The following is a 13,685-nucleotide window of genomic DNA, read 5'->3' on the forward strand; positions in this document are numbered from 1 at the left end:
ACTCTTAAATAATTATATATCGATTTAAATATTCTTAATATATTACAACAATTCCATTCCGTGCATCGCACGGGTGAAAATACTAGTAAATGGTAACAATAATTTATTTTCATCCTTTTTAATGCAAAATGATATAATCTTAAATCTCTTGATCAAGCCTAACTACCATAAATCCAAAAATTAGGTTACTTGTAGCGTGACCATAGTGAAAGCTTGTTGACTTTGAATGCAGTTATGCAGTTGAGGCGTGGAGAGCAATTCATCTTCTTCCTGTTACAATTCAACTCTGCTACGCTAGTCGCAGGTTAGGCTTTGCAGTTTAGACCAAAATTTCTTGAAAAAAATAATAAAATCCACAGTATATATATAAATGAAAATTGAAAAAATGCAAAGAGTTAGATAGAGACGTACAGAGGAGGCACTTTTATTTCGTCATTCGTCCCCTTCGTTATCCGATCACAGGCTTGGCCTTCTTCTTTCTCTCTCTACACGCCAAACTCTTATACATCAACAAAAAAATCTCGCTCTCTCTCTCTATGCGTGTTTCTCTCCAATTTCAAAAACCCTAACTATACAATTCTATTCGATTAACAACAATCATCCGTGTATTTAGCTCTACGGATTCTTTTTTCTAAATTGTTTATAGTTTGTTGATTTATTATTTTATTGTTGCTGTTTAAAGTTGTTTAACTTTTTGGGTCTATAGATTATAGTTACCGATTGGATCATCAGATAGATTGTGCGTACGACACACGAGCTTTTGAAGAATTTGTTGTGCTGGTTTGGAGTGTTATCAATATTTCCCTTTTCGCACTCTCGTTTTGTTTTGTTGTGATTCGAGAGAATTGGAGCGGTGAGTCTGCTTTGCTATTTTTGGAGTTTTCGCGGCTGGGAGTAGATGGTGGAGACTCACTGGGACGAAAAGCTGACGCTTTTTTGGGAATTTTGTTCCTAGAGCTGATGACACCAGTGGGTATGTGGGGAAGGGTTTGGGGTTATGATAAGAGGGGAAAAGAGAGGTTTTGAGAATCTCAGAGTTGTTCTGGATTGCTGTGTCGTGTTTGCTTGTTATTGTGTTCTGGGATGAAGAATGATTGCCAGAAACTGCCGCAGGAGGGTGGAAAAGGAGGAGGGCTTAGGTCATGCCGGAGCAGCAAAAATGGCTTCATTCCGACATCATTCCGTGCTCTCTCAAGGATTATGTCTTCCGGTGCCTCAACTGTTGCTTCAACTGTGAAGTCAGCAGCTTCTGCTGCCTCAGCTATTGTGGATAGGGATAATGAATCTACCCATTATCAGGTTAGATTTCTGTATTTTCAACTCTCATTCACAATTTACTTTGTTTTTTATTAGATTTTGTGATTTATAGTATTCTTAATTAGAAATATTGGAACTTTATGGTAAATGTTAATGATTACGGCTAGGAAAGATTTTGAATGAAATTTGATTGATTTTCATTGTACATCATTCCTGTACTAGCTAATTGATACAGATTCTAGAGAAACCCCGTATTCTAAATTTTCGGACTTTATTTTTTAATTGGTGAAGCTTTAGATAATTTAGGTTCCCCTACTGTTTGTATTTTTAACTGGTTTCCTCAATTTCAAACAATTATTATGGGTTGGCACAAGAATGTGCCTACTGCCTATACTATATAGTGCAAATAAAGTACCATGTTCTCTGTTTGAAATGTTCAACAATAAGGCCTTGTCATATTGAAAAAGGAATATGAAGTCTGAAACAACATAAAATTTCAGTGTAATAATTGCCTAGCTTTTTGCAAGCCGCCATTTGTTGATGCTTTTGTAATCTGATATTTTGTTATGTTGTGTGTGGTTAGTTGGGCTCACATCTACTTATTGTAACAGTTCATTTACTTGGTCTGCATGTTTGTATTAATTTCTTATTTTGTGAGAATTTTTTTGAAATCTGGTGCTGAATTTACTTTACCATTCCTTTTCTTTAGTTTCGTACTGGTCAAAGAAGCCAACTCTTTTCTCCATCCAAGATTCTTGATTGATTGTCTTTCAAATTATTGTTATCAAAACTATGCGAGATTTTTTTTTGAGTTTGAGCTTTATTTAAACTGAAATGTGTGATAATTGAAAAATGCATCTAATTGAGATTGGTTGTATAAGAATTGAGTTTTGTTGTTATTGTCATTTTTAAAAATTTAATCATTTCTCTTGGGTTTAAGTGTCTTCTCCTTTTGGCAATTTATATTTTAAGTACCAGTATACCACTCCTGCTAAAAATTCAATTTTCAAAGTGAAATTGACATTGGCTCATCTCTTATTTCTCTTTTTTTTTTTTTTTTTTTTTTTTTTTTTTTTTTTTATTTTAAGGTTCTTTGGGCTGGTTTTGACAAGATAGAATGTGAGGGACGCATAACCCGCCAAGTTTTGCTCTTAGGCTGTTGGTATGGCTTCCAGGTTTGGGATGTTGAAGAACCTGATAATGTTCACAACTTGATTTCCAAGCATGATGGTCCTGTTTCATTTATGCAAATATTACCAAAACCAATTTCATTAAAGCAACATGGGGACAAATTTGCCAACAGTCGACCATTGTTGATAATCTGTGCTGATGGATCATTTCCTGGTGGCAGTAATGCTTCACAAGGTGTAACAACTCCACGTAATGGGATGATTCACCATAGCCATGATGTAACTAACAGTGGTTTTGTGCCCACTGTTGTTTGGTTTTATTCATTGAGATCTCACTCTTATGTACATCATGTAAAGTTCAGATCAGTTGTTCATTCTGTGAGATGCAGCTCTAGAGTTGTTGCTGTCTTACAAGCGTCTCAGGTATATAACTCATATTTGAATGCATGTAGTTTGCTTGTTGGAGTATGTGAACTAAGTTATTTCCATTACAGATACACTGTTTTAATGCTGCAACTTTAGAGAGGGATTATAATATTGTCACCAATCCTATTGTTACGGGCTATTCTGGATCTGGAAACATGGGCTTTGGGCCTCTTGCTGTTGGTCCCAGGTGGATGGCTTATACCGGAAATCCAGTTGCTGTGTCAAATTGTGGTCGTGTCAATCCACAACATCTCACACCTTCTGCTAGTTTCCCTAGTTGGGGAGCAAATGGCAGCCTGGTTGCACATTATGCAAAGGAATCAAGCAAGCAGCTAGCCGCTGGAATAGTTACTCTAGGAGACATGGGATATAAGAAGCTTTCTAGATACTACTCTGAATTGCGACCAGATGGTAACAGTTCTCAAGCAGGGGGTGCTCACCTGAAGATTCAGGGATATACTAATGGTCATTTGCCTGAAGCAGAAAGTGTTGGGATGGTATTGCTTTCGACTATAGCTTTGCTACTTTTAACTAATCAGACATGCACAAAACAACAACTACTATGTTGATCTGCTTTTTACTGATTACACAGTTACACTATCTATTTTGTTTATAAAATTTGACTTAAAAAATTTAAACTTACAAAGGAAAAAAATCGGATTTTGAAATTTGCTGTTTTTTCTAGGTAGCCTATATAACTACACTTTGTCTTTAGGTACTTGTCCGAGACATTGTCAGTAAAGATCTCGTTACACAGTTTAGGGCCCACAAGAGTCCCATTTCATCATTGTGTTTTGATCCAAGTGGAATGCTTCTGGTCACTGCTTCAGTTCATGGTCACAATATCAATGTTTTCCGGATAATTCCTTCACTCTTAAAAAATTCTGGAGCCAATCAAGCATCTTATGTTCATCTTTATAGGCTACAGCGTGGCATAACAGATGCAGTAAGTGTAGTAAATTATTCTCTTCCTACTTCACATTTCAATAGAGATTTTGACTGGGGTAATCAGGTCCTTGTTATCATACTTCTTCACAGGTTATACAGGACATTAGTTTTAGTTGTGATAGCCGATGGATCATGATTAGTTCGTCAAGAGGGACAAACCATCTTTTCGCAATATCTCCTTCCGGAGGATCAGTTAGTTTTCAATCTTCTGATGCTTATCTCAGTGCCAGGAATAATGGGTCTTGTGTGATGGCAAAAACTTCAGCTCACTGGCCACCATCTGGAGTTCAGGAGCTTAATGATCAAGTTATCTGTGAATCCGGGCCACCAGTTACCCTTTCGGTTGTTGGTAGAATAAGGAGCGGAAACAATGGTTGGAAAAACACTGTGAGTGGTGCTGCTGCGGCTGCAACTGGGAGGACAAGCTCTATCTCCATGGCCATTGCTTCTGCCTTTCTTTACTGCAAGAGCAACAATCATAGTTTTGATCCTAGCCTTTTGGTTTCAAATTACTGCTTGTTGGTTTTTTCTGCATCAGGTTGTCTGACACAGTATGCATTGCGTGCCTCTCCTGGGATGGATTCTATTGCAGCTTCACCTTCTCTAAGCACCACTTGTGAGCCAGGTGTTGAGCCTGAAACAAAATTAATTGTAGAGGCAATCCAAAAGTGGAATATATGCCAGAAACAAAATCATAAAGAAAGAGAAGACAATATTGATATATATGGAGACTTTGGAAATTCGGATAGCAGTAAAATATTTCCTGAAGGAGTGAGGCGGGAAAATGGAAAATATCATGAGACTATTGACAAGGTCAAAGGAAAAGTTAGTTCTGAGGAAAGACAGCATATGTATATATCAGAAGCAGAGCTGCACATGCATCAACCTGTGACTCCATTGTGGGCAAGACCTGAGGTAGTTTGATATTTTTGAATTTTTTGACTATTTATTTCAGAATTCTTATTTCTGTCCTTGTATTGGGCAGTTCCTTATGAATGCTTGTATAATTGCTTTGGTAGATATACTTCCAGTCCATTTTGTTCAATGACATTAGCATGGATGCCAATGGTGCTTGTGGAGGAGAGATTGAGATTGAAAGGATTCCCACACGTACAGTTGAAGCCAGGTCTAAGGATCTAGTTCCAGTTTATAATTATCTTCAAGCACCCAAGATACAGCAACAAAGGTAATCCACTATTTGTTTGCAGCTCCTAGAGTTAGGATTGAATTATTCATTTGTGAATATCCTATTTTTCCTTGCACGGAAAATTAACCATTAACCATGTGCTTGCCTTGCTATGTGTGGTCCGGTGTGGAGAAACTGACTCTGTTACAATGTAGTATCTGTTCATAACTACTTTCTCAACCTACTGAAGCACAAAGAGTCAATACTGCCCCCTGGGGATCGAACCCATGACCTCCCACACTTGGGAGAGCCACTTCGTGCCACTTGACCACAAGGTCATTGGCTTCTTTTTGATCATTTTATTTTTGCAAATGGAGACCTAAATTACTTCTGAAGTATGATGTTCATCATCTCATTTAGGATGTTTGGCAACAATGATCAACTATTGCATATTCAAAGGTCTGAGGTATCTGGGAAAGACAATCCTATCAATAGTAATCTTGGTTATCCTCACTGCACGACTAATGGATGCATTGAACCACCATATAATGGAATAGAAGAAAATGGAAGCAATGGTTGCTGGATGGCACCAGAAACAACTAAGGACATTGTATATAATAATGACAGCCCAAAAGCAAACACTCAGCTAGGGTTTGTAAATAATAGTCAGATCTCCACCCAAGCTAAGTTTGTAAATAATGACATAGATGGACTGAAAATGAAGAATCATTTTGAAGGTGAAGTTGAAGAGTTTGACTGAAGGTAATACACTATAGTCCTCACTAAATGATGTGTAATGTGGAATTTAGTCGTACAGTTATTGCCCTTCATTTGTTTTCATCAGATTACTTCAGTCATTCTTGAATGCTGTTTATAGTGTGCATCTTTTTATATAGTCATTACCGTTTCATGCCTGATAGGACAGGCAGATGAGTGTCAGATTTGTTTAGTCTTCTTAAATGACATTTATAGTATAGACATCTCCATTTCATGCCTGATAGGAAAAATAGATGAGCACGCTCATATATTCCATGTGATATTTTTATTTTATTTTATTTTTTCAACCACTGAGCTTATAGATAATAGCCATCCCCCACTCCGCTCTTCTCTGATTATGTGTAACACTGGCACCCGCCTAATAAATGCTGATGCAACATAGTACAGCATAGTATAAGATTTTGCAGCCATTTGTTGGGCTAGAATAATTGCATAAACTTGTGGCATCTGAATTTGAGAGTTGTGTGGGCGCACATAATATGCGTTGTTAAAGCACTTGACTCGCCATCCATTCTTGATTCTTCCATAGTAGACAATGGTAGGTAAGGACTTCGGAAAGGATTATGAATGATGTTCTTGTGTTGGGATGTTTGCCAAACAACTCAACAAGAGTTTTTCGTTTTGATATTGAACTTTTCAGGTGATGCAGTTGAATGTTGTGGAACTTGTTGAGTGTTGATCTATTTCGTTTTGTTCGTGGGAGGGTTCCGAAAGTGTGAATATGGTGGGTGGATTTATGTATAGAAGGAAGGATAGGTATAGTGTCTGTCTATTGTGGACGCAGAATGCGCCTTCAGTATTGTAAATAATAGATGGTGAACCAATGTTAGCAGTTGACATGTATATAATACTTAGAGTCCTCCTACAACATTTTGTTGTGAGCTCTTTGAATAATTGGTTTATTTGTTGCTGCTTGAAATTTTGCATTTCTTTGCGGCTTGTTTCATATTGTTCATTCACTTAACTTCTTCATGGTTTATAGAGGAAAATGTTTTCATTTGAAGAACGAATGCATGGCACCAGACATATAGGTGGAATCTGGTACAAGTAAAAATCATCGATATATTCCCGATTGGTTCTTTTTATTTATTTTTCTATTAAATGGAGCCTGAATACCTTCAATTTTTAGTCCAACCAAGCCAACCATAAAAGAATGTAATAGTAAGTAATACGGAGTATGAATTTTCTCCCAAAAGGTTCTCATTCTCTTTCACGCTCTAAATTTTGAATGATTCCATGAATTCATTTAGGTGAAAGGGGATTATCTCTCTCGAGGGAGAGAACAGGGAAATCCCATGACCCTCACCTAAGAGGTCGATAAGTTTATCCTACTACTGTCTTGTCAGACTTAGGTGTATAATATATATGTACTCATGAATTCAGACCTCGCTCTTGGTCTTATCAATCTAAGATTAAATGGTCTGCACGGGCTTAGCTTACTGGTTCAGTAGACAGTATTTGAGAAAAGTTTAAGCCTAATAAAAGTTTGATGTTGATCATTTGGTTATCTGTGATGTTTGAGGAAATCAGAGTCCAGTTCCTGTGAAAGTGTGCCTCCCTCTGCACATATGAAGAAAAGAGAATAGATAGGAGAGCAAGGCTAGGATAGGAGTTCAATCTCATACATAGTCTTTCTGTTATAAAACTTTCTTCACTTTCTATTCTGCAACTAAATACCACATCAAAGATAACCAAAGAGAAAGATGAAGAATTGTAGTACTGCTATGGTAAGAAAGAGCATATAGCATGTATGAAGAAGCAGATGATGTGCTACTGCATTTCCACTGATAACAATAAACAGCAGCAATATGACCCACCACAAATCCAGTTTGAGTAGAAATGTCATTAGGAGTACTTACTATAATTGCAGAAGTATAGTGCCATAACCTATAAAGACAGTCATATCAAATGCCAATCTTTCCATGGCAGAGCAAAAGGTTTCTGAAAATACAAACCTCAAGCCTGCATCTCAACATCTATCTCCTGTCAGATTCAAGGCAATTCAGGAAGAAAACTGACTAGTTTAATGAATTGATAAACAACAAATGCATTGAAGTACAGGGAACTCTAATAGCAAGGCATTGATATGAAATTAAGGTAAATCAACACCCAGACTATTCATGCATCTGCTTTAACATTTGATTACAGACAGCACACTGCTATACCAGAAAAATAAGAACAAGTAACAATAATCAAGTACAGTAAGAGCATGAAGTCCCCCATCTAAAGTAGGGCCTAAAACCTCAAAGAAGGATAACCACAAATAATCTGTAATTGACATTGAAGGCACACAGAAAAACCATAGTTAAATGCCCTCATAGCTCCTATCACACAAGCCAAGTACCTCTCCACTTCTCCAGTGTGCCTTTTAAGCATCCTACTCCCTGTCAAATTTTTAATTTCTTGCTTTTTTGTGCTTAATTTTCTGTTTGTAATTCTTGGGAAAGTCTAATTTAGTTTTTCATTAAGCACAAAAAAGCAAGAAATTAAAAATTTGACACAAAACAGTAGAACAAAACTAGAGTAGCTAAATAATATCTCAACATTAAGAAAAATAAATATTGACACAAAAGAGTAAAATTTTCACATGCCAATGTGAATCCCGAATGTCAGAATGTAAATAAATCATAAGAAAAAAAATAGAAAAATAAAGCTAAAATTAAATAAAACTTAATTTCTTTCATCAAATGAATTAAGGTAAATTTTCTAAGAGTACTGATGGTAAATTTTCTGAGAGTGTCCCCAAAGAATCATGCATTGTTAAAAAAAAAAAAAAAAGAATTGGCAAAAACCATCAAGTCAGTGATGGAATTTTATCAAAGTACTATGTATTTTACAGGAAATTTACATCATTGTAAGACAAACAGAAGCACTTATTATTTCTGGCTGCAGGGGATTTTGAGAACCCAAGGCTTTAAAAGGAGACAAAAAATCTGACTTCAATAGAGAATGCAGAACTTGACAAAACATTTACATCATTCCCGGGGTGGTTCGATGGAGTTGAATCATATGCCCCTTCAAGCTGCACTCTGTGATCTGTGAAGCGTGTACCTTAAGTAGTAAATCTCCACACTCCTCAATGAGAGATCTCTCACCACCACTCACCCTAGCCAACCCAGAGATTAAACAATCTATTTCTTCTGCCTTTGGTACAAAACTCTGTATATGGAATGCTACAGTTTCCATCACTTTAGTAGCTGAATTAAAGGACTCAGCTAGATCTTTTACGTCAACCCGAACTCCACTGACTGGTAACCGGAGAGAGGAATTCTGCAATGCACTTGCTGCTTCAGATAATGAAGTTGAATACTCGTTTTCTATGGAGGACCATTCCTCAAGATATGGCAATTGAGTTTCAAGAATGGTGGATATAGTTTTTATTCTTTGCAATATCTCAAGCTCATTGCGTTTTCTGCTTACAGTATCACGCAAATCTTTTATCTGGCATCCAAGGGAATAGAGTTTTCTCTCAGATTCCAGAGTTTGAGACTGCATAGACACCTCCGCCTTGGCATTTGCATACCTCCACTGCAGGTAATGGTTATGGAGCAACTTTAGGGAATGCACATCTTCTTGTTGATTAGGAATCTTTCTTCCTTTCTTAGCATCCAATCCCAACTTTGTGGATGTTGGTTGTGGAGGAAGACAAAGGTTCTTTACAGATGATCTACAGGGAGCAGTTCCAGGCACGTCACTGGCTTTCAGAGAAATCCACGGGGATGAAGTATAGGGAAGGTCACTGCTTGATCTTGTCAAGTTCAGTGAACGAACACATGTGGGAATTGTTAACTTATGAGAATCACAATCACCACTGTTTTTAGCCACACTGTTGCAGTTTCTCTCCATAAGCCATCTATCAACCTCAGGCAGGGAAGACCGCATACCTGACTGAGTCCGCATCTTACTACTGACACAAACAGGAGAATTTGGGTACGATTTTCCGTGTATAGACTCATTGTCAGAAGAATCTGCGTCATCTTTTGCTGTTGACACTTTCGAAAGCTTTCTAGGGCCAATTACTTTGTCATCTGTATCAGAATCATTACTCACTGAACGAGGACTTCCAGGAGCTGAAGTGGCCTCCTGCAACAGTTTAGCAGCAGCACTGACAAGTGCACCACCACCTCCAGCACCATGGTTTGGACTCGGACGATGAACAGTCTGGGGAGTACTCCGATATCTAGATGGAACAATCCTATCAGCACCGGTCACATTTGGTGTATCAGGCCTTGAAGACATCCTTTTGGATTGGGGGGCATCAACAACCTGTTGTTGCTCCAATCTAGCACCACCATTTTCCTTCAAAACCTTTGCTTTCTGCTGCTTCCTCTGAACAGTTGACAGTATGGCTGCCTTACTAAGGATTTGCGATCCTAGCACCAAATGTTTCACCATCAGAATAACAACATATGTAATTAATAGTTAAAGCTATTCCCCTAAACTTATTTGAAATAAACAAATTCAGAATCCATGTCTGTCATGCTGCACATTTGAAACAAAATGCACAAGAGTAACAGTATTTTTTTGATTAATACCTAATCCTATCAAGTTGACACTAAGCAACTCGATTAAGAATGTCTTGAATCTCTATGAAAATGGATGCTTACCAGTTAAACCACAATACTAATAGACCTAACAAATGCAATCTCTAAATAAACCTAAAATTTGCTTTTAAGAAAGAAAATTAATGATCTCCACAGCACAAATTAATCACGAAACTAAATTCTAAGCTTTCTGAATAAATAAATAAATAAATCCCTAGATTGACCTAAACATTGCTCAAGGGAGAAATTTTAATCTTTCATCAGTCGGGAACAGAAAGTATTAATACCAGTAGAGTTGCGTATAATATCCGGAATGTTCTCATCCTCGGCGGGACGGGAGGACAACGGTTCGTAAAGGGACTGCTGATGAGGGTGTCGCCTGTACGCAGACTTCGGTCGTTGATGATCGGCGTGGGTGGGAGTTGCGGCGGAGGAATTCGAAGATGCTGATGAGGAGGAGATTAGAGGAGACATAAACCTCGAACTGACCTCTCTCACCCTCGGCCGTCGGTTCTGAGGAATCGGCGGCGGAGGAGCTGTAGCCGCCGCCAGTGAACACGAATCGCCTGCTTCGCTGACTGCCTCGGCCATTTTCTCCTCCCGCAACACAGAGAGGAAAGTTGTCTAACCGCAAGAACTGAGAATCGGAGTGAAGAAGAGAAGTGAGAAAGTATTGTATTGAGAGAGGTTTTAGAGTTTTGTGCAGAGAATTGAAGAAATGAAATGGGGAAAAAGTAGCCGTTGTATAAAACTAAAGGGAAAACTAGCCGTTATGGGTTTGTAGATCCGACCGGAATCGTAACGGGTAACAACAACGTAGATAGCGCGTGTCGGATTATATCCCCGGATTAATTACGTTACCCTGGAAAAAAACAATCTGCTTTTAGCTTTTTCGCTTGAGTTCTACTCTACGTACTCTCAAATTCTACTTCATTACTTATACTCTGTGAGGTAACAAACAAGGATTGATTATTGTTATCATGTGGGTCCACAGAAAAATATCTACATCAAGAACGCGTAAGAGGGAGTACAATTTGGGAGTATAAAATGAGAGTACACCAAATATTTTTCCTTTTCCTTTTCCTTTTGAGAGATCCCACCAATGATTTTTTGTAGGGTTTTTGAGAAAATAAAGAATGATGTTAAGGAGAGAGTGTGAAGAGAGAAAAAAATAAAAACTCCGAGTTAGTTTTTATCAGAAAAAGTGGATCGCACATGAAAGAGAGAGGGCGTGTCGAAACGCACGTTCAGCGCACATTGCACACCCATCGGGCGCCTACACTATGGGCGAGTAATATCTTCTGTTTTCATTTTTTCTTTTCTTTTTTTCTTCCCTCTCATCTTCTCTTTTATAATCGCAACTGCAAAAACTTATCAAAAACCACAATTGTTAGAGATGCTCTAAGAGCATCCATTAGGAGATTTAGGACCAGTTTTTTTTTTTTTTTTTTTTTTTTTTTTTTTTTTTTTTAATGAGAAATTAGTGAGGTGGAGGAGAGAAGGGGAGGTGAGAGAAAAATTGGGGTTTTTGCAGTAAATGAGACTTTTGGTCGGAAATGTGGGTCCCACTTTGGTTTCTGATCTGCGCGTCGACTGGGCGTGTAAAGCAACATTTTTTTTTATTTCAGCTTTTGTATTTTTTTTTCCCTCCCCTCCCATTTTCTCTTTCCTAATCGCATCTGCAAAAACTCTTCAAAAACCTATCACTATTGAGGATACTCTAAGGTCATCCCCATTAAAACGTTTCTCACGGTTTTTGAGAAAATTTTTGCCAACATGAAAGAGAGAGAAGATGAAATGCCTTCGGCAAATATGAGGTTTTTGTAGAAATGTAGGATCCATTTTGCCAGTAATACCTCCGCCTCTCTCATTCTCTCTCTCGCGTGTTGCAGAAATGCAGAGTTCACTTTGATTTTTTTTTAATCAGCTTTTATTATTTTTCTTTTTCCTTTTTTTCTCTTCACTCTCATCTTCTATTTCTTAATCACACTTACAAAAACTCCTAAAAAATTACAACAAAAATTTCACTATTGAGCATGCTCTTAATTTCATAATAATTGAAGCGACTTTTTTTTTTTTTTATGGTTTCAAAATAAATTTAAAACAATGATGCATTTTTAGCTGATTCTTTTAATTTGATAATTTAATATTATTATCTATTAGCTGATTCTATTATAAAAAAAAAAAAACAAAAAACAAAAGTAAAGAAGAATATAATGAATTAATTTGATCAATAAATAATAAATATGATAAGTAAAATAAGACAAATGGAGTATTAGTAATTGCCAATCTAGTGAATCTACCACCAACAGCAACTAAGTAAATTAGGAATTACAAATGTCTATTTTATACTAATAACATTTCTATACTAAACCACCAAAATTGATATATCAATAGGGTTAAGGATGGATTGAATAGTAAAATTAGCCAAATTATATTAAAATTTTAAGTTTGGTATAAAAGGTATTACCAAAATTTTAAATTAAAGTATAAAATAATCAAAATGTAAAGGTTGTGCCAAAAGGCTCAAAATTGGCAAATTATAGTCCACACAGCTGTGTGAATCATGCCACAAAACGACATCATTTTACCCTTAAAAAAATCGCTACTTTAATTTTTAACGGCGTGATGAAAAATTAAAACTTGAGCTATTTTAATGACTAATGACTTAAATGAAAAGATATTAATCACTTATTAGTTTTAGGTTCTTTAAAAAAATTAAAAGTTGAGCTATTTTAAGGGAGATATAAATACAAAAATTTATGTGAAACAATTTCATGTGGAACACATTATACTTTTAATGAAAATATAATATATATTTTTTATCTAACACAAAACCAACTGTGCTCTTCATTTGAATTAGGTGAGCTATTGAAGGTTTAAAAACATAAAATTAATTATTCAATTATTGATTGGTTTTTAAATAAAACCGATTGATACTTATAATCGCATCTCTGAAATCTTTGCCCAACATTTATTGGTGTCAACCTCCCTTCGCCATCAACATTAGGATTAAGGAGGTTAACGAATCGAACATGAACGAACTAATGTTGTTTGTGTTTGTTAATATTTTTGGAGTGTTCGTGTTCATTTGTTAAAGTTTTTGAAAATCTTAATTGTGTTCGTTTTTTAAGCGTTTATTAATATTTGTTAATGTTCGCGAACATATTTGCTAACGTGTGTACGTAAACACGTTCATAAACGTTAAATAAACAAACACATGTACATATTCATGTATGATCATAATTCGTTCGTGAATAAGGAAATAGTCTTATATATTTTCCTCCATCTTTCGTCCTAATTAGCAAAGCTCCTTCGGTAGGAGCACAAAGCCACAAACAGTGCATATCAAATGGATTTACTCTTATTACTAGAAGTAAATTTTTTTAAAAATATAAGCTTAACGCCTAAACTAAAGTACTAATGTAGTATATTAGTATATTAAAACTAAATAAAATAAATTGTATTTAAATGAGC

The 13,685-nt window shown here is 36.4% G+C and overlaps 2 protein-coding genes across 5 annotated transcripts; one reads left to right on the forward strand and one right to left on the reverse strand.

Annotated features, from left to right (window-relative positions):
- The first annotated feature begins 420 nt into the window (after positions 1-420).
- Positions 421-6,610, forward strand: LOC109187648 (autophagy-related protein 18f). 4 transcript variants are annotated; one of them, XM_019337898.1, is made up of 8 exons: positions 425-1,299; positions 2,346-2,810; positions 2,882-3,310; positions 3,529-3,759; positions 3,852-4,676; positions 4,781-4,947; positions 5,308-5,649; positions 6,305-6,610. In XM_019337898.1, the coding sequence occupies exons 1-7, from the start codon at positions 1,084-1,086 to the stop codon at positions 5,645-5,647; spliced, it is 2,673 nt and encodes an 890-aa protein (XP_019193443.1). In that variant the 5' UTR covers positions 425-1,083; the 3' UTR covers positions 5,648-5,649; positions 6,305-6,610. The 4 variants fall into 4 exon arrangements, with proteins under 4 accessions (XP_019193444.1, XP_019193446.1, XP_019193445.1 ...); XM_019337899.1 differs by lacking the exon at positions 6,305-6,610 and having other exon boundaries at positions 421-1,299; positions 5,265-5,328; XM_019337901.1 differs by lacking the exon at positions 5,308-5,649 and having other exon boundaries at positions 422-1,299.
- Positions 6,611-8,445: 1,835 nt separating this feature from the next.
- Positions 8,446-11,029, reverse strand: LOC109187649 (protein ENDOSPERM DEFECTIVE 1-like). Its single transcript, XM_019337902.1, has 2 exons — positions 10,496-11,029; positions 8,446-10,037 (listed from the first exon to the last, which is right to left on the reverse strand). The coding sequence occupies exons 1-2, from the start codon at positions 10,797-10,799 to the stop codon at positions 8,635-8,637; spliced, it is 1,707 nt and encodes a 568-aa protein (XP_019193447.1). The 5' UTR covers positions 10,800-11,029; the 3' UTR covers positions 8,446-8,634.
- Between the last annotated feature and the right edge of the window lie 2,656 nt (positions 11,030-13,685).

The sequence above is a fragment of the Ipomoea nil genome, unplaced genomic scaffold (assembly GCF_001879475.1).
Source record: "Ipomoea nil cultivar Tokyo-kokei standard unplaced genomic scaffold, Asagao_1.1 scaffold1421, whole genome shotgun sequence".
Lineage (NCBI taxonomy): Eukaryota > Viridiplantae > Streptophyta > Magnoliopsida > Solanales > Convolvulaceae > Ipomoea > Ipomoea nil.